The sequence below is a fragment of the Scyliorhinus canicula genome, chromosome 19, assembly GCF_902713615.1.
Source record: "Scyliorhinus canicula chromosome 19, sScyCan1.1, whole genome shotgun sequence".
NCBI lineage: Eukaryota > Metazoa > Chordata > Chondrichthyes > Carcharhiniformes > Scyliorhinidae > Scyliorhinus > Scyliorhinus canicula.
The window spans coordinates 93,624,783-93,645,318 of record NC_052164.1 but is presented as its reverse complement, the minus strand read 5'-3'; the positions used below and the strand labels follow the sequence as shown (position 1 = coordinate 93,645,318).

Below are 20,536 nucleotides of genomic sequence, written 5' to 3'. Positions count from 1 at the left end.
GTCTGCCACCACCCGGGGGGGATCTCGAATGGCCTGGGATTCCCCCCCCCCCCCTCCCCCGGGGGGGATCTCGAATGGCCTGGGATTTCCCCCCCTCCCCCCTCCCAGGTGCCATTACGACTGGTCCACGTTTGTGGCTCATTTAAATATGCAGATCTGAATCTTGTCCAGTGAGGGCCACACCCAGATCGCGATGTCGCAGGAGATTAGGTTCGATCTCGCCAGGCATTTTAGGGGCGGCGCGGTGGCGATCACGGCACTGAGGATCCGGCTACAATACTGGCCCTGGGTCACTGTCCCATGCGGAGTTTGCATATTCGCCTGTGTGTGCGTGGGTCTCACCCCCACAAACCTAAAGATCCGCAGGTTAGGTAGATTGGTCACGCTAAATTGCCCCTGAATTGGAAAAAAAAATTAATTGGAATTCGTATTTCTTTAAAAATATATATTTTTAATCTCGCAAGGTGTTTTGAGTGTCGCAAATCTCGTGAGAGTTCTCTCGCGAGATTCAGCGTCCTCGTACAGACACCAAGTCGGGCGTGACGAGACTCTTAAATCCCACCCTTTGTGTCTCGGCCTGGTGAGTAGCGCACTTTTTAAGGACGGACAGCACGGTAGCATAGTGGTTAGCACAATTGCTTCAGTTCCAGGGTCCCAGTTTCGATTCCCTGCTTGGGTCACTGTCTGTGCGGAGTCTGCACCTTCTCCCCGTGTGTGCGTGGGTTTCCTCCGGATGCTTCCGTTTCCTCCCACGGTCCAAAGATGTGCAGGTTAGGTGGATTGGCCATGATAAATTGCCCTTAGTGTCCAAAATTGCCCTTAGTGTTGGGTGGGGTTACTGGGTTATGAGGATAGGGTGGAGGTGTGGGCTTGGGTCGGGTGCTCTTTCCAAGAGCCGGTGCAGACTCGATGGGCCGAATGGCCTCCTTCTGCACTGTAAATTTTATGAGTGAATTTCCATGGGGATTTTCAGTGCATCTTCCTGATCTTCAGAAGAATCTTGGAAGCGCTGGGAAAACTAGTGGATGAGTGGGAGAAGCCCTCCATAAATTCATCTTTTTGGTCTCAACACATCCCAGCAGGATACAGTGCAGTTAAACATCTCGTCACCTCCACTCCAATTACTTCTCTTGGTTTCTTATTTCTACACCCACAGCCCTGGACTGTGACTGCTAAATCATTACATTTGGAGCAGGAATAAAATAGATGTCCAAATTCAATGTGACATTTTTTGGAATTCTGTAACACCTTTGAAGGATGGCGCAATTTTCCCCAGTGCCAATCACTTCCGACATGCATTCTTCAAGGGAGTGCAGGCAAGATCATGAGTGTAGTTCCTCGCGCAGTTAACTCCCGGTCTTGGTGAGGGATGCAATTGCTCAGAGGGAGGGGAAAGTCAAAGTCCTTCACTCCTGTCCATACTCGCACAACCAAAGGGATGCACCCCAGGACCGACTGATGAGAGCAATTGTCTCCTCACTCCCTCTGCTGGCTGTAACCTTGGACGGCCTGAACCCAGTTACCCCGACTTTGAATGCTTCAAAAAAATAATTGAACTAAATCAAATAAACTGAGGGTCAAATGTCAAATGAAAGGGGCAGCCCCTTGAAAGAGAAAATGGAGCACTGCACACGACCCGAGCACACCCCTATTAAATTGATGGAAGAGAGGAACTGCCTGAAACTTTGGCAGCGGCGGGATAAGATCACTCACTTCCAGAGAGGCTGGAGGCGAAATTCAGTGCCTCAAATCACTCAGCCACCTGACCAATCTTTTAAAAAAAAAAAAAAATTTAGAATTCCCAATTCGTTTTTTCCAATTAAGGGCCAATTTAGCATGGCCAATCCACCCACCCTGCACATCTTTGAGTTGTGGGGGTGAAACCCACACAAACACGGGGAGAACGTGCAAACTCCACACGGACAGTGACCCAGGGTCGGGATTCGAACCCGGGTCCTCAGCGCCGTAGGCAGCAATGCTAACCGCTGTGCCACCGTGCTGCCCTTACCCGACCAATCTTAACTCAGTCACTACTGGGCAAAGGGTCCAAAACCTCAGCGGCCAACAATTTGTAACTTAAATGAACAACCTCAGACTGGCTATAGAGACGGCTGATGGTGTAAATTAACAATGTATCTCACTTTGGGTGGCCGATTGCTTCTGAGAATCTTTATTGTCACAAGTAGGCTTACAGTAATACAGCAGTGAAGTTACTGTGAAAAGCCCTACGTCGCCACATTCTGGCGCTTGTTCTGGTACACAGAGAGAGAATTCAGTACATCTAAATTACCTAACATGATGTCTTTTGGGACTGGAGAGAGGAAACCGGAGCACCCGGAGGAAACCCGCTCAGACACAGGGAGAACGTGACCAAAGCCAGGAGTTGAGCCTGGGACCCTGGCGCTGCGAAGCAATGTGCTAACCACTGTGCTACTGTGCATTGGGACAGGGTAGACGAGGTTTTACCAGGTGTTACAGCTGATCTGTCCGACCTGCAAATGTGTTTTATATATACACAAGGTACCAAAAATAGTAAAGTCCCACCTGCATAATTAACATCTTTCAACTCTCGGTGCAGTGTTTATTGTATTTGGGGGTGTGATGTTTTTGTTTTGTTTCGTAAAATGTTAAAAATATGAATAAAAATATATATATTTTTTAAAAATCCTTCAACTCGATTACCTCACCCAGTCAACAGCGGAGTGTGGTGGTGGTTTTGTTTGGAGGGAATGCGTGGCTCCAAGCCTCTCCTGCATGGTTAATGATCCACTTCTGTCCTGTGTCCTGCAGTGGGGGGTTTCCTGGCCGGCTTCCCGTTCAGTTCGATCGCCAAGGTTTACAGCTGGGACGTGGCTTTCAGGATAGCGGAGGTCACCTGTGCCGTCACCACGGTGGCCTTTTTCCTGCTGAGGAATATCCGAACCAAGATGGGCCGCCTCCCCAAGAAGGAAGACTGAAAGTTTGGAACACTCATCCAGTAGCGAGCCTGCTGCTTTGATCATGTAGGTAAAGGCCCATGAGCACGTGCCGTTCTGATCACACCATTACTGCAGGTCCCAGTTCAACAAGTCCCATCACCACAATACCCCGTTTGCAAATCCCAAACACACTGCAGTGTCACAAACATCTTGGCCCTTATTCACACTGCAAGACTTGGCGATTTTAAGCCAAGAGTTCAGTTTGTGTGACGCGGGGTTAAATCTGGCCTGGATAATTTCATTTTCCTTTGTGGCGGGAACGATGGTGCTTCTTATTGCCGTTCACCGTGGCTTGGTCCGTCACGGCGGCTCGTTTGTCAGAGTTACACAACTCTCCACGAGAATTGCTTTTTGGAATAAAAGCGTTAATTTATCTCAATCAGCCGCTCTTGTCTGAAATCTGATCCCAACTGCACAGAGCCATAATCACCAGCCAGAGAGCAGCAGCGGGGAGAGGGAAGAGCAACAATAAGGGGTATGGAATTATCGTAGCTGGATCTCCATCGAATCACATCGGCAGCATGATTGCCAACCAGTTGCCATGTTACTTCTTGGGAGACTTCCCGATGATGTCGACGAAGCACACGGTTTTGTTCACGCCTTGTAGCTAACCAGGAGCCCCTCCCACTCTCGGTGCCTCCCTCCCATTCGGCGCGTTGGAAGGATTTGCAGGTCGACAAACCTGCTTGACCATCCGGAGGCGGGATTCCAAACCGGAGCTTCTGTCTCCGAGGCGGCGACGTTACCCACTGCGCCACCAAGATCACCACTCCGCGGCATTGCCATTGTTTTAAAGTGTGCCGTCCAATTGACTCCAGTTGTTTTTGTTTCTCCCACTGTGGAAAACGCAACAGTCTTGGAATAAAAACCGAAAATTCCGGAGAAGCTCGACAGGTCCGGCAGCATGTGTGCGGAGAGAGGAGCAGAGAGTTAACGTTTCGAGTCCAAGGAATAGTCCCATCGGGTTGGAACCGTTAACTCTGCTTCTCTCCACAGATGCTTCAAGACCTGCTGAGTTCTTCAGGAACATGTTTGCTTTTTACAAACAGCCGCGGAGTTTGCTGATCACAACAGTGCAGAAGGAGGCCATTCGACCCATCGAGTCTGCACCGGCCTAGAACGGCCGACCTAGGCCCACTTTCCAGCTGTTCCGGCCAGCGGAATCTTCAGTCCTGTCGACAGCGAATCCTCCCCCCCCCCCCCCCCCCAGCCTCGGGGGAGGGTAGGAACAACGGGAAACCCCTTGACAGAAGTGAGACCAGGAAATCCCGCCAGCGGGCGGCCCATCTCTGCTGCCGCAAAACACACAGCAAGGTGTGGGGAAAATCCCGCTCGTGTCTTTCAAGATGTCCCAAAATACTTTACAGACAATTAAGTCCTTTTGAAGTGTCGTCACTGTTATACTGTAGGAGCATGTTGATTTTATCTGCAAGGGTCAAAGATCAGCAAGTGAACTACATAACCATGTACTGTTAGACATCTATCCATGTCTTTGATCAATACAATCGAGACATCCGTTATCTCCAGAAAATCTAAAACAGTTTATGCCGATCCCTTGTGTCTAATATGGACAGCGCAATCTTCACCTTCTGTGGATAACTTGATGTAACTGGCACAGATGCAATGGGCCTTTTCTGTGCTGTTGACCTCTATGACTCTTCAGAAGTGATATCCCAGCGTTGTTTGTGGTACCTTTTTATATTAATGGACTATGATCAGAATGCCCACTGGCACGAGGCAGCTGAATAATTCTCAGTAGCGCGTGGAGCGGAACTTATTTGAACTCAGCTGGTGAGCCATTACCCATGTGATAAGACAGCAGCTCGCTTTTGGTGAGTTTCCTCTTTCATTAAGAGCCCCCATTCTCAATTTAATCCCAGTGCGCTGATGGACAGATTGTAATAGTCCTTCCCCCGCCCAATTGTAGAAGTGATCTTATCAACCTTCCTTCCAACTGCTCGCCATCCCAGAGCTCAAAACATTCTCTATTTTGTTGCTTCCATTTGTACCAAGAGATGCCGTCAGTGATCCAGGTGAATCCTGCAAAGTAACTTAACTAAAGAGAATGTGTTCATATTGGGCTTATACTTGAATCAGGACTGATGTACGATGAGGACAACGCATTGGGATAACGTACTTGACTCAAAATTGTCACATTATTGATTTTGTGAAATAAATGTAGTTAATCCAGGAACGGGAAGTGTTTAAACACTAGTTGTAATCGTTGTGGACAGCCGGCATTGCAACAGCAAGAGGTCAGCTAATGGCCTTGTGCAGTCGCTCTGTATTGATCAGAGGTGTTTGTAATAACAAACTCCATTCTAAACGTGTTACATTTGTGGTTAGTTCATTTTTACCCCTTATTTAAAAGGCTTTTCCTTTTTTACATGATTCAGATTAGCACACTGCAATCTGTAGAGCAGTGAGGGAGGCCAGGTGCTGCCCAACACTGCTATCAATGGTGTTCATGTGCTATGAATTTAGTGGTGAAGAACAGCGCGCACAGATTCCATTTCCAGTGCTTTCTCACTGTAAAGCAATTGGGCCTCTCTCCTGCATCCATTGCCAACGGACAACATCGAGTCCAATGGGAGGGGGGGGAGAAATCCCGTACCAGCCTCCCCGAACAGGCGCCGGAATGTGGCGACTAGGGGCTTTTCACAGTAATTTAATTGAAGCCTACTCGTGACAATAAGCGATTTTCATTTCATTTCAAATCCTGGCCTCATCGCAAGGCCGAACTCTCCAGAGCACAAAAGAATGGAAGTGCTAGGGTGCCAGAGTCACAAATGGCAACTAGTCACTGTACAGAGATCGTCTCTCAAATCTGTCTTGTTACAATTGAACATATTTCTTCCCAAACATTACTTACACTAATTACTTGGCGTTGGGGCTAGGCGGGGGTGGGGGTGGGGAAGGAGAGAAGAGTCTCGAAAGCTTTTGAATTACTGTAGCAATAATTGGAAACAGATGCTTATGCTCCACAATTAGAATTTCCACTTTAACATAGTTAGTCAAACCCGCACACTAATGCTGACCTTGTTGTGCTTAGCTCTTGAAGTTATTGCTTGATTAGCAAAGGAATCGGTGCTTTATATAATGAAAATGTGATTTTTAAAGTTCTTCTTAGTGTTAGATTTATATGTTAAACAATAACAGGAAACCGACAAAGCCAGATCTTGAGAGTAGTAATGTCACAATAGATGTAATTACTTAAAACATATCCCCAGTGAGGTACGAAATGAGATGGTGCAGATTCAAAAGCTGCTTTTTAAAATCATTAAATGTAAATAGCAACCAGCAACTATATTTTAAATATTCAAAACACCAGCTCAGTATTTGATGCCGGCTTGCTGTCTGCCATGGGGAGGGGGGGGGGAGAGAAAGAGAATATGCTGATGGATATTTTGCAGGTATGAGCTAATGGAACCTCTATGACTTTTTGAAGCTTAGGTTAGAGTATAACTCCAGTACGGTTTGGGTTGCTGGACACCCAAGTCAGAATTACATAGTGCCACAGACTTGGGTCACCTGTGCATAGAATAGAAGTTAGCTGCACATTATCTCTGGAGGATATGAATACAAAATACCCTCCCATGTTGCAGGACCGTGAAATCAGCTTTGGGCACCGCTGCTTGAACGGTATAACGAGACAAATCTGTCCTGTAAGAAGATGCCCCAGTGACCATGTACTGGACCGAATGCACTAAATTAATAAACCGCTATTGTTTCAACTGGATGCCCTTACAAATCCCGTCTCCTGTCTGGTATTCAATGAGTTATATGATAAAAATTTATGTGACAATGTACTGAATATCAAACAATATATTAAAAAGCTTTTCTAATGAAACAGGTGTATATGTGTATGGTATTTCCACATCCCCATCCATACATTTGTTTTCTAATTGTGCGCATTAGTGTTGAGGAATGAAATATTTTTCCATTTGGAGGTTCCTATTGTCAGCAACAAGCACTTAGTTCTGACCTTTCACCACTATTAGCTGCAAAAATCATTCATGTCTTTGCTATCTCTAAACCAGAGTGTTCCCAGCCACTTCTGTGGCTATTGAGCGCTGTAACACATTTTAAATCAAAGCACTATTCTAATTAAGAGCAGAATGTAAATGTGGAGAGAAATAAAGCACTCATCTCTGGACTTAGCCGGAGCGTCTGGATTGAAGAACAGAATGGTTCTCCTTCTGGGAGGCACAGTAGCACAATGGTTAGCCTCACAGCGCCAGGGACCCAGGTTCGATTCCTGGCTTGGGTCACTGTCTGTGCAGAGTCTGCACGTTCTCCCCGTGTCTGCGTGGGTTTCCTCCGGGTGCTCCAGTTTCCTCCCACAGTCTGAAGATGTGCAGGTTAGGTGGGGTTATGGGGCTAGGGCGGGGGAGTGGGCCTAGGTAGGGTGCTCTTTTGGAGGGCTGCTGCAGCCTTGATGGGCCGAATGGCCTCCTTCTGCACTGTCGGAATTCTATGTTGCAACAACCACATCGTACCGAACAGGAGGCCTTGCTGGGACAATGTTCTTCTCAGTGAACACACTGGAGTGAAGTAGTTAGTCCATGCCCGACTGAACCTTTTCATGTTGTCAGTCCCTGAACTCCACTGGGCGATCCTGTACATGAGAAAAAACGATTCCCGTAGAGAGATGGGGGACACTCCCAACCCCTGAAAAATAGATACTCTATTGTGCCTGCTCGCGCTTGCTCCTCCAGGCTAACAGCTTGGAAAAGGTGAGAACAAGGTCTCTTTGTTGGTATGGAGAATTGAAAACAAACCTCTAAATGTTTCAGAAGGTTCTTTTTTTGTTTAAATTTAGAGTACCCAATTCATTTTTTACAATTAAGGGGCAATTTAGCGTGGCCAATCCACCTACCCTGCACATCTTTGGGTTGTGGGGGGGGGCGAAACCCACGCAGGCATGGGGAGAATGTGCAAACTCCACACGGACAGTGACCCAGAGACGGGATCAAACCTGGGACCTCGGTGCCGTGAGGCAACTGTGCTAACCACTTACGCCAGAAGGTTTTTTTTTCTAAACAAAGCAATTCCGCACTATATTCAATCCAATATTAAGCTTTCACCAATGTTTAAACAATCTTTATTTTTTAAATTGCAAATGATTACAACTCCGCCCAGTACTTTAAAAATGTGTACCAGTGGCAGAGTCAAGAAATCAGCATACCATTCACAAAATAATCTCTCAGCGTAGTGACACCAGCTTTCATTGGAACTCGTCAATGAATTTGGTCGAAATCCATGGGAGTGACGGGATTCCACGTTTATCCCACAAACCCTAAAGTCATTGTCCCAACAGAAATTGGGATGTATCGAGCACGCCCTTGTCCTGTAACCACACCACAGGAGGCTCTGCTTCAGTCGCACGCTCACCGAGCCAAAATGCCCAGTGGTTGGATTCCCGGTGGGTCAATCCTCGGATGAGGGTCACAGATTCCAGTTACAGGGTTAGGATTGCGAGAAGGAGGTTGCAAAGGTCAGGGTACAACTTGGGCAAGTCTTCTGCTCCTTCAGCCACAACGAGATGCACTGTATTCGAGAAGAAAAGTGGGGAAAATACAATGAGAAAAGAAAACGCACACAGTACTTGAAGGCCATTTGCAGCACAGAAGCAGGTCCCTCGACATTAAACAAAATAGAATCCCTACAGTGCAGAAGGCCGTTCGGCCCATCGAGTGCACCGTACCCTCCAAAACGTCAATCTTTCTAGGCCTAATCCCAGTAATCCCACCTGACCTTTGTGTCATAATATATACCAGGGGTGGGCAAACTGCGGCCCGCGGGCCGCATGCGGCCCACCAAGATCAAGTCATAAAAATTTATTTTATTTTTTTTAATTTTTTTTCTTTTTTAAAGTTTTTTTTTAAAATAAGGTTAATGGGGGGGGGGGGGGCTGTTGGGTTACTGGTATAGGGTGGATACGTTGACTTGAGTAGGGTGATCATTGCTCGGCACAACATCGAGGGCCGAAGGGCCTGTTCTGTGCTGTACTGTTCTATATGAGGCGCCCTGAATCATAACCGGGTGAAGCGCCATTTTTGAAAAGTAGAGAAAAAGAGGGCTAAAGGCAGGATGCCGCCGGGGGAAGCGCTGAGGTATATGCCGCACGCTAATTGGTTACAACCGGGACTATTAATTAATATACTATGCGGCCCTTTAAAATTGTGAATTTCTGAATGTGGCCCTTGCACGGAAAAGTTTGCCCACCCCTGATATATACCAATATATCATGGTGCAGACACACACTGATGGACACACACAGGGACCAATCAACATGTACAAACACAGCAGCCAATCACCAGTTAGGATACACACACTATAAACGCAGAGGGCACCACGGTTCCCGCTCATTCTGGGTGCTGCCTCTGAGTGTAACAGGAACTCATCCAGCCCAGCACAGACTCGCACCACGTGCTGAGAGAATCAACTGGTTCGGACAAGGCCCAGGTCTCTAGTTTAAGTTAGAATCATTTAGACCCACAGTCATCGTGTGTTAGTTAGCTCGAAGTTAGTTAATAAAATTGAGTTGAACCTTCATCAGTGTTGGAAGTGTCTGTTCATCTCTCAAGTCTACCCTAGCCAACACTTCACTGCGGACACTTACAGGCAATTTATCCCGGCCAATCCAACAACCTTGCACATCTTTGGACTGTGGGAGGAAACTGGAGCTCCTGGAGGAAACCCACACGGACACGGGGAGAACGTGCAGACTCCACACAGTCACCCAAGGCTGGAATTAAACCCGGGTCACTGGCGCTGTGAGGCATAGTGCTAATCACCATGCCGGGAAATAACTATCTGACAGGCACGAGGTAAAGCACAGGTTTGAAAGATCTCCTCGAATGGGGGCAACAGAACAACCAAACTGTCCATTTTATTCCTTTTGAAAAAGATTATAAGCCTTTTTTATTTTAAAACCCCATCGCGCTCAAAGACACTGGGTGGGACTTTTCAGCACGTCCTGCCAGTGGGAGCTTCCACTGATGTCGACCCCTGCCATGAGTTACCCGGTGGCGGAATGGGCGAGCAAAGCAAATTGCCTTTGGTGGAATGGGAAGATCCCACTGGAGGCCAATGATGAGCCGCCTCTGCCGTGGGAGGTGGCTGGGAGATTCCAGCTCCAGATTATTTTTCCCACTGTTCGTTGGATACTGGCAGCCTTAGGCTATCACGGTGCATTGACCACTCTGAAGGTGAGCTGAGACACAACATTGTCAATTTGATCTTAAAGAGCATAGGTTTCCGATCCGTCAAAACCACATGCATGTTCCTCCCAGAAAGGGTCACTGCTTCAGTCAGCAGGAGCAGGAATCCTGGCAGCTTCATGGGTACTGAAGGCAATGTGTTAGGAAAACAAAGCTAGATTTGAGGAAATTAGATTTGTATTGATAAACATTAGAAATAAGGTACAGTTTTAAGTGTGTTTAATTTAATGTTTCTGTGCCTGGAAGGGTAAAACATATAGTTAAGATTCATGCTGGACAAAGTTGTTTGCATGTGAGGGGGTTTGTTATGTGTTTCTCTTGTGCTTAGAGGGGGCTACGATGTGAAAAATAAAAGACATAAGCATGTGGGTGTTGCTTAGCAACTGGGGCTTTGCAAGGTAGGGGAGTTTTTAAGTTTTAGTTTAGCTAATTTGATTGCAGTTGAAGATAGGTAGTGAGAGAGAAGGCAGCACTCACAGCTCTGCTTGAAGCAGTTGGTTTAGAAGACTAGAGAGGGAAAATCTCTCTCGGCTTTGCTAGAAGAAAAGCCATACCCTGGAGTAATGGTTAAGTAAACAAGTGCAGACCTCTGAAGAGCAGCTAGTTAAAGGAACGAGAGAAACGATGAGAAATTTCTAAGATGTCTGAGGTTAAAGGTACTAGAACAGAGCACTTTTCAGGAAAAAGACAGGCAGAGCTGAGAATAAGGCTGAGGCGCCAGAAAGATATCTAGATTTTACTGCAGCCTGTGGAACCCGAGTTGAAATAACAATGGAAATCAGTGGCTGGATCTCGGAGTTTGCATAAAAGCAGTTAAGGCAAAGGAAACCTAATGTACATTCCAAGCCAGCGAGGTCATGTACTTAGGATTCAGAGTGGACTCAAAAGGCTACATCCTACATGAGGGCCATAAAAGAAATGCCTGCACCAAAGCATCTTGCAGAACTAAAATCATTTTTTTGAGCTGGTAAACTACGACGGGCGGTTCATGCCCAATTTGATGACGACATTGTCGCCACTGCACCTTCTTTTAAAGAAGCACCAGCATTGAAAAGAAGAACAAGAACGGGTCTTGTGCCATGCTTAGCAAGCCTTACAGTCAGCCATCCAGTTATAGTATAGATGGCCCTCTAACCAACTGCTCGACCCCCCTCCCCAACAGTATAAATCTGACTCTATTTCCAGTTCTCTCCAGCTTTGACAAAGAATGGTCCAGACTCGAAACGTTAGCTCCCCTTCACTCTCCACAGATGCTGTCAGACCTGCTGAGATTGTCCAGCATTTCCTGCTTTTGCTTCAGATTGCAGCCTCCGCAGTAACTTGTTTCTATTAATCATCCAGCTCGTTGGTCCACTCCGATGCAAGCGCACAAAATCGTCTTCAGGCTTCGCCTTATGGAATAGCCGCGGTCCTGTCACATTGGACGGAGGACGGCTCAGAGAGGCCCATCACCCACGCCTCCTGAATGCTCACCGACACACAATGCAAGTAAATGAAATGAAAATCGCTTATTGTCACAAGCTACATGTGGCAGCCCGGCATTGACAAGGAGATCGAGCCCCTGGACCTTCGATGTGACTACTGTCAGGCACAGCAAACGTTGCCACTCAAGGCCCACCGGCATCCGGGGGAATGGCCTGGTCATCTGGGAAGAATATCCCAGATTATCCTGATGCTAGCTGACGCTCAGTCCAAGTAGTTGGATGTTTAAGGGATGGGGGACGACAACTTCAGTAGCCTCACCATCGACACTCTGCGTCGCATCTTCGCTATCCAAGCCCCCCCCCCCCGGGGTATTGGGTGTCCGACAATGGCACTGGGTTTGCCGGGGAGGACTTTCAACACTTTCTCAAAACAAACGGCATCCGCCACATTTGAGCAGCACCTTATTGCCCGGCCTCGAATGAGTCAGCAGAGAGAGCAGTTCAGGCATTCAGGTCAGCAATGAAAAAACAGCCTGACAGACCGTTACGCCTCAGGTTGGCCAACTTCCTTCTCTTGTACATTACTATCCCCCATATCACCACTGGAGTCACACAGGCAGAGCATTAATGGGTCGTTGTCTCCAGTCTCGCTTCGACTTTTCCTCAATTGGGGGGGCGGCAAGCCTGCCAAAAGAAACAACACAATTTGGTAAGAGGAGAGGGGTCGTTTAAAATTGGTGACCTGGGGCGGGATTCTCCCTACCCGGCGGGGCGGGGGGTCCCGGCGTAGCGGAGTAGCGCCAACCACTCCGGCGTCGGGCCGCCCCAAAGGTGCGGAATTCTCCGCACCTTTAGGGGCTAGGCCTGCGCCGGAGCGGTTGGCACCATGCCGACTGGCGCCAAAACCGGCACCAACGGCCTTTGACGCCCGGCGCCGGGGCTGGCCGAAAGGTCTTCGCCGGTTCGCGCATGCGCCGGTGGTGACGTCACCACCGGCGCATGCGCGCTGGGGGATTCCCTTCCGCTTCCGCCATGGTGTAGGCCGTGGCGGCGGCGGAAGAGAAAGAGTACCCCCACAGCACTGGCCCGCCGGCCGATCGGTGGGCCCCGGTCGCGGGCCTGGCCACCGTGGGGGCAGTCCCCGGGGTCCAATCACCCCGCGCTTCCCCAGGACCCCGGGGGCCCGCTCCCGCCGCCGATCCCGCTGCCACCAGAGGTGGTTCAAACCTCGGCGGCGGGAGAGGCCTCCCAGCGGCGGGACTGCGGCCCATCGCGGGCTGGAGAATAACGGCAGCACAGAAACCTGTAACCTCCCGCCGGCCCCGCCATTCTCCGAGGCGGGCGGCGGGATTGGCGGCACACCGACTCTTTGCGGGTGGGAGAATTCTGGGCATGGCGGGGGCGGGATTTTCGGTGGCCCCGGGCGATACTCTGACCCTGCTGGGGGTCGGAGAATTTTGCCCCTGGTCTCATACTTGCAAGGCAGATGAGTGTGGAAGCAGGTAGACCATGCAGGGAGCTCCGAGGCCACAACCCCAGCAGGCATCATCAATGCTCCCACAGCGGAGCCGGTACCAGGGAGTTCTGTAGAGGCCCCGCCAACGACTCCTGTGGAATTTGGGAGGTGGGGGGAGGGGAGTCCTCAAAGCATCCTCCTGCTGTTGACAATGACACTACCTCATTGGTGGAGGAGCCGGTTGGGGATCTGAGGCATTTCACTAGGACTACCAAGTCCCCTCATAGATTAACGCTGTAGGAGTTACAGGCAAACAAAATGGAACCAGGTCTCTCATGAGTAGGAAGAGCGGGGCAGAAGTTTGGAGCTATTTCTACAAATGGCAATTGATGGCCTGTCAATTTTAAATCTGAGATTGGTAGGTTTTTGTTACCCAAATGTTAATGGAATGTGGGAAAAGTAGGCAGTGTAGTCAGGTCACAGTTCAGCCATCATCCCCTTGAAAAGCAGAACAGGCTTGAGAGGTAACATGGCCTCTCCCTGTCCCCATTGTCCTACAGTGTGTGTTGGTGTGGTTACCTTGGCTTAGCGAAAGGGGTGGGCGCGTTGGTAGTGCCATAGTTGTGGCATCTTCCATGTCTGGAAAGGGAAAGGTTTCCAGTCACAACCACCGCAGCATGACTAGGGTGGCAAACTGTGATTGGGGCAGCACGGTGGCACAGTGGTTAGCACTGCTGTCTCACAGCTCCAGGGACCCGGGTTCAATTCCAGCCTCGGGTGACTGTGTGGAGTTTGCACGTTCTCCCCGTGTGTGCGTGGGTTTCCTCCGGGTGCTCCGGTTTCCTCCCACAGTCCAAAGATGTGCGGGTTAGGTGGATTGACTGTGCCAAAACTGGGTTACAGGGACAGGGTGGAAGTATGGGCTTAACAAGGACGTTCTAAGGGCCGGTGCAGACTCGATGGGCTGAATGGCTTCCTTCTGCACTGTAAATTCTATGATTCAATGTGTTCCTGGAGATTTCATTATGCGACCTCCCCCACGCACCAGCCATTATTCAGCCAAAATACCCATCCTTGTGACACATGGCCTTCCAACTCCAATTATAAAGCAAAAAGGCTCATTATCCATTTGGATGATGCTTGATCGACAATCAAACCCCCCCCACCCTATATTTTCATATGTTCAAAGAAAATGACGAGATAAAAATCCTACTGGCCCTAAGATTTCCTCCAGGGTCGCACACAGCAGTGTCGTGGAGATTGATCTTCAATATTCCTGGAGACTCCAGACCAATCCTGGAGGGGTTGGCAACCCCAACGATCACCCCCCCCTCCCCAGCTGAAAAGGGTATAACTATGGAAAAGGGTATAACCAGGGAAACCCAGTGGATGTGGTCTATCTGGATTTCCAAAAGGCCTTTGATAAGGTGCCACACAGGAGGCTGCTGAGTAAGGTGAGGGCCCATGGTGTTCGAGGTGAGCTACTGGCATGGGTTGAGGATTGGCTGTCTGACAGAAGGCAGAGAGTTGGGATAAAAGGTTATTTTTCGGAATGGCAGCCGGTGACCAGCGGTGTCCCACAGGGTTCAGTGTTGGGGCCGCAGCTGTTCACCATATATATTAATGATCTGGATGAAGGGACTGGGGGCATTCTAGCAAAGTTTGCCGATGATACGAAGTTAGGTGGTCAGGCAGGTAGTGCTGAGGAAGTGGGGAGGCTGCAGAAGGATCTAGACAGTTTGGGAGAGTGGTGCAGGAAATGGCTGATGCAATTCAACGTGAGAAAATGTGAGGTCTTGCACTTTGGAAAAAAGAATCCAAGCATAGACTACTTTCTAAACGGTGAGAAAATTCATAATGCCAAAGTACAAAGGGATCTGGGAGTGCTAGTCGAGGATTCCCTAAAGGTAAACATGCAGGTTGAATCTGTGATTAAGAAAGCGAATGCAATGTTGTCATTTATCTCAAGAGGGTTGGAATATAAAAGCAGCGATGTGCTACTGAGACTTTATAAGGCTCTGGTTAGGCCCCATTTGGAGTACTGTGTCCAGTTTTGGGCCCCACATCTCAGGAAGGACATACTGGCACTGGAGCGTGTCCAGCGGAGATTCACACGGATGATCCCTGGAATGGCGGGTCTAACATATGATGAACGGCTGAGGATCCTGGGATTGTATTCATTGGAGTTTAGAAGGTTAAGGGGAGATCTAATAGAAACTTACAAGATAATACATGGCTTAGAAAGGGTGGACGCAAAGAAACTGTTTCCGTTAGGCGAGGAGACGAGGACCCGTGGGCACAGCCTTAGAATTAGAGGGGGTAAATTCAGAACAGAAATGCGGAGACATTTCTTCAGCCAGAGAGTGGTGGGCCTGTGGAATTCATTGCCGCGGAGTGCAGTGGAGGCCGGGACGCTAAATGGCTTCAAGGCAGAGATAGATAAATTCTTGATGTCGCGAGGAATTAAGGGCTACAGGGAGAATGCTGGTAGGTGGAGTTGAAATGCCCATCAGCCATGATTGAATGGCGGAGTGGACTCGATGGGCCGAATGGCCTTACTTCCACTCCTATGTCTTATGGTCTTATGGAAGTGAGGGGGCTGACTGGACTATCAAGCTATCCCGAGCCCAGCGCGAAAAGCTCACACAACAATTGGCCAGTTTGCTCCTGAATCGATCCTGACATGATCCACTCAAGAGGTTCAGTATCCACAGGATGGGGCGGAGAGGAGGAAAATGAAGGGGCGAAAGAAGGCACAGTCCTTTACCTCTCGGTGGTATTTGTGTCCACACTTCATCACGAAGAGACGGTTGATGGTCAGTTCCTCCTGGCAAATCACACAGGGATCTTCATCCTCCAAGGAAGTAAGGAGAGTGTTAGCCGAGCAGCTGACGGGTGGTTCACGCCGTCAAAGGACAAATCACGTTAACCTTAGCACAGGAGGCCATTTAGGCTCATTGTTCCCATTCTATGTTGTTTAATCAGCCTTCGCAGCTCATTCCTTTTAATACATTCTGTGCCATTACCCAAACATTGTGATTAATTTGGCTTCCATCGCCGCTATATTCGAATAAACATTTATGCGTAAGAAATTCTTCTAACAAAAAGTTCTTCTCATCGCCTCCTTTTTCCTTCTAATACTAATCCGATATTTATTCCTCGCCTTCATTTAGCAACCAATCAAAATAATATTTGGATTTTAAAATCCAAATATTTTACGATCTCTCCCTTTTGCCTCATGTCCTCGGATTACAGCCTGATTTTTTCCAGATCCATCATATTAATACAGCCTCCCCCCCCTCACTGTTATTATCCTAATGAATCAGAGTTCCATCACTTCCAAGGCTCCAGTATCCTTATTTTCCCTAAACTGCATATAATAATCCCAACTGGCACCAACTCTTTTCTTTCTCACTCGTCAGCCTTGGATAGAAACCCCAAATCAAACTTACCCTCTTAATGTAAGAACAGATAATGCTGGAAATATTCAACAGATCAGGTGCCGTATGTGGAGTGAGAGGATGTTTCAGTTGGTGACCTTCGTCAAAGCTGTTCGGATAAAGGACTCCAAACGCCAACTCAGTCTCTCCACAGATGCTGCCGGACCTGTTGAAGATATCCAGCATTTTCTGCCCTTATTCCAGATTTTCAGCGTCTGGAGTGTTTTGGTTTAGTTTTACCCTTTAACGGTCTGTTCCATCTCGGTCTGTCCCACCTGCAAACCCTCGCTTAAAGATCCGTGTCTCCATTCCTCCGTTCCATAGAGACATTTGGCATTTAGTTTACATTTGCAAATTCTGCCCCAATCTCCCCAAAACGTCTGGTTTGTCTAAACTGAACTATCTTTGTCAGAATTACCCTCTCCTAATTAGATCAGCACTCCCGTGTGCTTCCTCACAGATCACCATTCCCCTAAATTGTTGCCATGGTAATTTTCTGATATTTGTCCTTAGGTTAATCTTTATAAAGAAGTGAGGGCACCATCTCACAATGGGTCAGTGCAACAGCTTTTACTGAGGCTCCAATTCAACACATTTCTGGAATTTAAAATCTCTCTGCTGACCACTTTGGCTCCTTTCAATTTCAAGTCATAGTTTTTACAGCATGGAAAGAGGCCCTTCGGCCCATCATGTCCATGCCGACCATCAAGCACCTATCTACTCTAATCCCATTTTCCAGCACTGTAGTTGAGAGCGGTATCATGTTTGCCTGCCAGTTCCTGGCCATATGGACTCCTGACTGAAGAGGTAGGGGGCCTCGGTTATTTTAGTCGCTTTTAACCCACTTCCAAGCAGACACAAACCTACAGCATCTCTCAGAAAGGCACTAAGACCAGCCGACTGACACGCGGACAAATACGCAGCAAATGTGAGCAGAACACCTGAAGGCTGGGTTCAGTGTTGACTCCACTCTGATGTGCCAAACCCGTCGGAAATCCTTGCCGATTCACGAAGGAATCCGGCGTCACATTTCTCCACGTTGTCGAAGGTAACATTGGGTCGGCTGGCACGTTCGAATAGTCCAGATGTGTGTTCTGTGGGAGAATGAAACACACACAAACCACATCAACATTAGTCCCAGTCCCATCCCCAGAAACCAAATTTAAAAAATAAAACTTTTAGTTAAGCAGATCTATTGAACTGCATTTAATCTCGTGAACATGACCTATCACTTTGAATTCTCTCTGGTTGGCTCCATCTTAAGCTTGATTCACAAACTAGTCCCAGTGATGGGATTTAACTCACTCCTCCTGATAAGGGTGTTGTTGTCGGCACCGGACTGTCAGATAAATCCTTTACAAAAGATGTGATATGACGTTCTTACCCCATCCCATTAGCTGAGATTCTGACTGTTTCCTTTGATTCAAAAAACAGCCCAAATACCAAAACATTGACCTGTAACATGAATTTCCAAATGAAAAACATGCAACAGGTGTGTAAACGGTTCTTTAAACTGAACATTTACACAGATCCACTGCCTAACTAAGATTCTGTAAAGTCCTCGGGCTGAAAATGACCGTTTATGTTTTCTAGGTGAATATTTAACAAAAGAAAAAAAGACATACATCATTTGTACAGCACCTTCCACAAAATAATAATAATATCTTTATTGTCACAAGTAGGCTTACATTAACACTGCAACGACGTTACTGTCAAAATCCCCAAGTCGCCACATCCCGGCGCCTGTTCGGGTACACAGAGGGAGAATCCAGAATGTCCAATTCATCTAACAAGCACGTCTTTCGGGACTTGTGGGAGGAAACCGGAGCCCCCCGGAGGAAACCCACGCAGACACGGGGAGAACGTCCAGACTCCACACAGACAGTGACCCAAGCCGGGAATCGAACCTGGGACCCTGGCTCTGTGAAGCAACAGTGCTAACCACTGTGCTACCATGCCGCCCTGATAGGCTACAACAAAGGAGGCTTTGAAGAATGATTTCAATGGAGATGGAAATGCGGTGGTTCCACAGCAGGCTGGTTCTATATGGGGTGCAGAATTCTCTCCATCAATTTACCTCACCAGCAATAAAGGTGCAAATTGCCCTCCACACTCCCGTAAATCACAAAACTGCAGTGCTGAAATTCTACCTCCCGATGAGTTTAGCGTGCTTAGTAAACGCAATAAAGCACCAATTAAATGTCACAGTGCAAACTAATGGCTGATCAGAAATAAAACTAGAACACTTTATAACTTTTACTCTCTCTAACAGAATGCCCCCCAACTCACATCGGTCCAAACACGTCATTATTACATTGTGTCCATATTCTAATAATCTAAAAGGCAGTAATAGCATAAAATGGGTCCTACAGACTTACACCAAGGAGGGTCTGGTGGTTTTTGATAAGGACTGATACTTGACTGATGATTTGTTCGAAGGACAGCCCAGACAGCGAGTTGTTGTTCATCGCTCGGACCTGCCGTAGAAGGATGATCATTGTTTCCCTGTCAACAAAATGTCGCAGAACGTTAGGCCAGATTGACGATCGAAGTGCACAAGGCTGCTTCTTGACTAGAAACGGCAAATACTCTCCACATCCAATGGCAGAGCGACACCAAACACCTGCATTCACTTGTGGAAAATACAGGATGTTAGGAAATAATTGGCGCATTGAACTTGGTAGAATCATAGAAAATTCAAACAGGTTTGGAGCTACTGTCAAATCCTCCCAATTTCCTCCTCACACTGTTACTAACCCGCTCAAATCGTCACGTATGGGCTTAAACAGTGAATCTCACCGAACCATTTGACCATTAGAGGTATCACCAGCCCCCCTAGCAGCCAGGTACAAGGTCATGGATAGCGCCAGGGGGGAAACAGTTCGCCAGAGCTGGCCCGCCCAAACACAATCACAGCTTGTACATGCAGGGGGAGATTGGAGATCGCACTGGACTGTGATGCTCTCTCCCTGGCCGAATGGTCTGGCAGCACCCACTGACTGTGATTTAGATGAGGAACAGCCACAAGGGTGTGGTACTGGTTGGCAATTGTCACAACCTGGTGCCGTCAAGACGACGGGGGGGGGGGGGGGGGGGGGGGGGCAGACGAACACAGGTAAATAGAAGTGTTATGGAGCAAGATAAAATTCGACTCCAAAGAATGTCTCCTTCACAAACCACCCGAAGGAGATCCAAGAGGTGGTCAAAGATGCAGGTTTATGAGGAGTTTGGTAGGAGGAACGCGAGGTAGAGGGGCGAAGTAGTTTAGGAAGGGAATTCCAGAGCTTGGGTGTCCAGGCAACTGAAGGAACCAACACCAATGGAGGTGGAATTAAAATTGGGGACGGTTAAGGGTACAGAATTACAGCAGTGCAGATGTCTTGGTGGTTTGAGGGGCCGGAGGAGATTAGAGATAAGGAGGAGATTAGAGATAAAGAGGAGTGAGGCTTGAAAACAAGGATGAGAATTTTAAAATCAAGACATTGCTGAATTGGGAGCCAGTGCAGGTCAGCGAGCACAGGCTGGCAAATGGGGCTTGTTGCGTGTTAAGACACAGGCAGCAGGGTTTTGAAATCCTCAACTTCAAACCTGCACTGTTAAGCCAACGAGCACCCCACATTAATGGGCAGCACAGTGGTCAGCACTACTGCCTCACAGCTCCAGGGTCCCAGGTTCAATTCCAGCCTCGGGTGACTGTCTGTGTGGAGTTTGCACTTCCTCCCCGTGTCTGCGTGGGTTTCCTCCGGGTGCTCCAGTTTCCTCCCACAGGCCAAAGATGCGCTTAGTCTCCAAAAGGTTAGGTGGGGTTACTGGGTTACGGATGGAGGCTTGGGTTTAAGTAGGGTGCTCTTTCCAAGGGCCGGTGCGGACCCGATGGGCCAATTGGCCTCTGTCTGCACTGTAAATTCGATGATTCCTTTCTCTTGAATACTGTAACTTGGATGCGGTAACTGGGTCCTGTTATGGGAGAGGGATTTTAAAATCTGACAGATTGTTTCCACACGCACAATTT

General features: G+C 48.2%; 2 protein-coding genes across 12 annotated transcripts in view; one reads left to right on the top strand and one right to left on the bottom strand.

Annotated features, from left to right (window-relative positions):
- slc37a4a (solute carrier family 37 member 4a) overlaps window positions 1-6,828 on the top strand; it is a 34,736-nt gene extending 27,908 nt beyond the window's left edge. For 3 of the 6 annotated variants that reach the window (XM_038778899.1, XM_038778901.1, XM_038778897.1), the window contains one exon: window positions 2,791-6,828. In XM_038778899.1, the coding sequence (XP_038634827.1) occupies window positions 2,791-2,957 (167 nt within the window). In that variant the 3' untranslated portion in view covers window positions 2,958-6,828. The remainder of the gene's footprint in view (window positions 1-2,790) is intronic. The other 3 variants (XM_038778903.1, XM_038778902.1, XM_038778900.1) reach the window with 2 other exon arrangements.
- Window positions 6,829-8,065: 1,237 nt separating this feature from the next.
- LOC119953933 (E3 ubiquitin-protein ligase DZIP3-like) overlaps window positions 8,066-20,536 on the bottom strand; it is a 92,470-nt gene continuing 79,999 nt past the window's right edge. For 5 of the 6 annotated variants that reach the window (XM_038778621.1, XM_038778622.1, XM_038778623.1 and 2 more), the window contains 4 exons: window positions 18,903-19,029; window positions 17,466-17,618; window positions 15,852-15,938; window positions 8,066-8,528 (listed from right to left, as the gene is read on the bottom strand). In XM_038778621.1, coding sequence (XP_038634549.1) covers window positions 8,448-8,528; window positions 15,852-15,938; window positions 17,466-17,618; window positions 18,903-19,029 — 448 coding nt within the window. In that variant the 3' untranslated portion in view covers window positions 8,066-8,447. Of the gene's footprint in view, window positions 8,529-15,851; window positions 15,939-17,465; window positions 17,619-18,902; window positions 19,157-20,536 lie in introns of those variants that run through there. The other variant, XM_038778624.1, reaches the window with a different exon arrangement.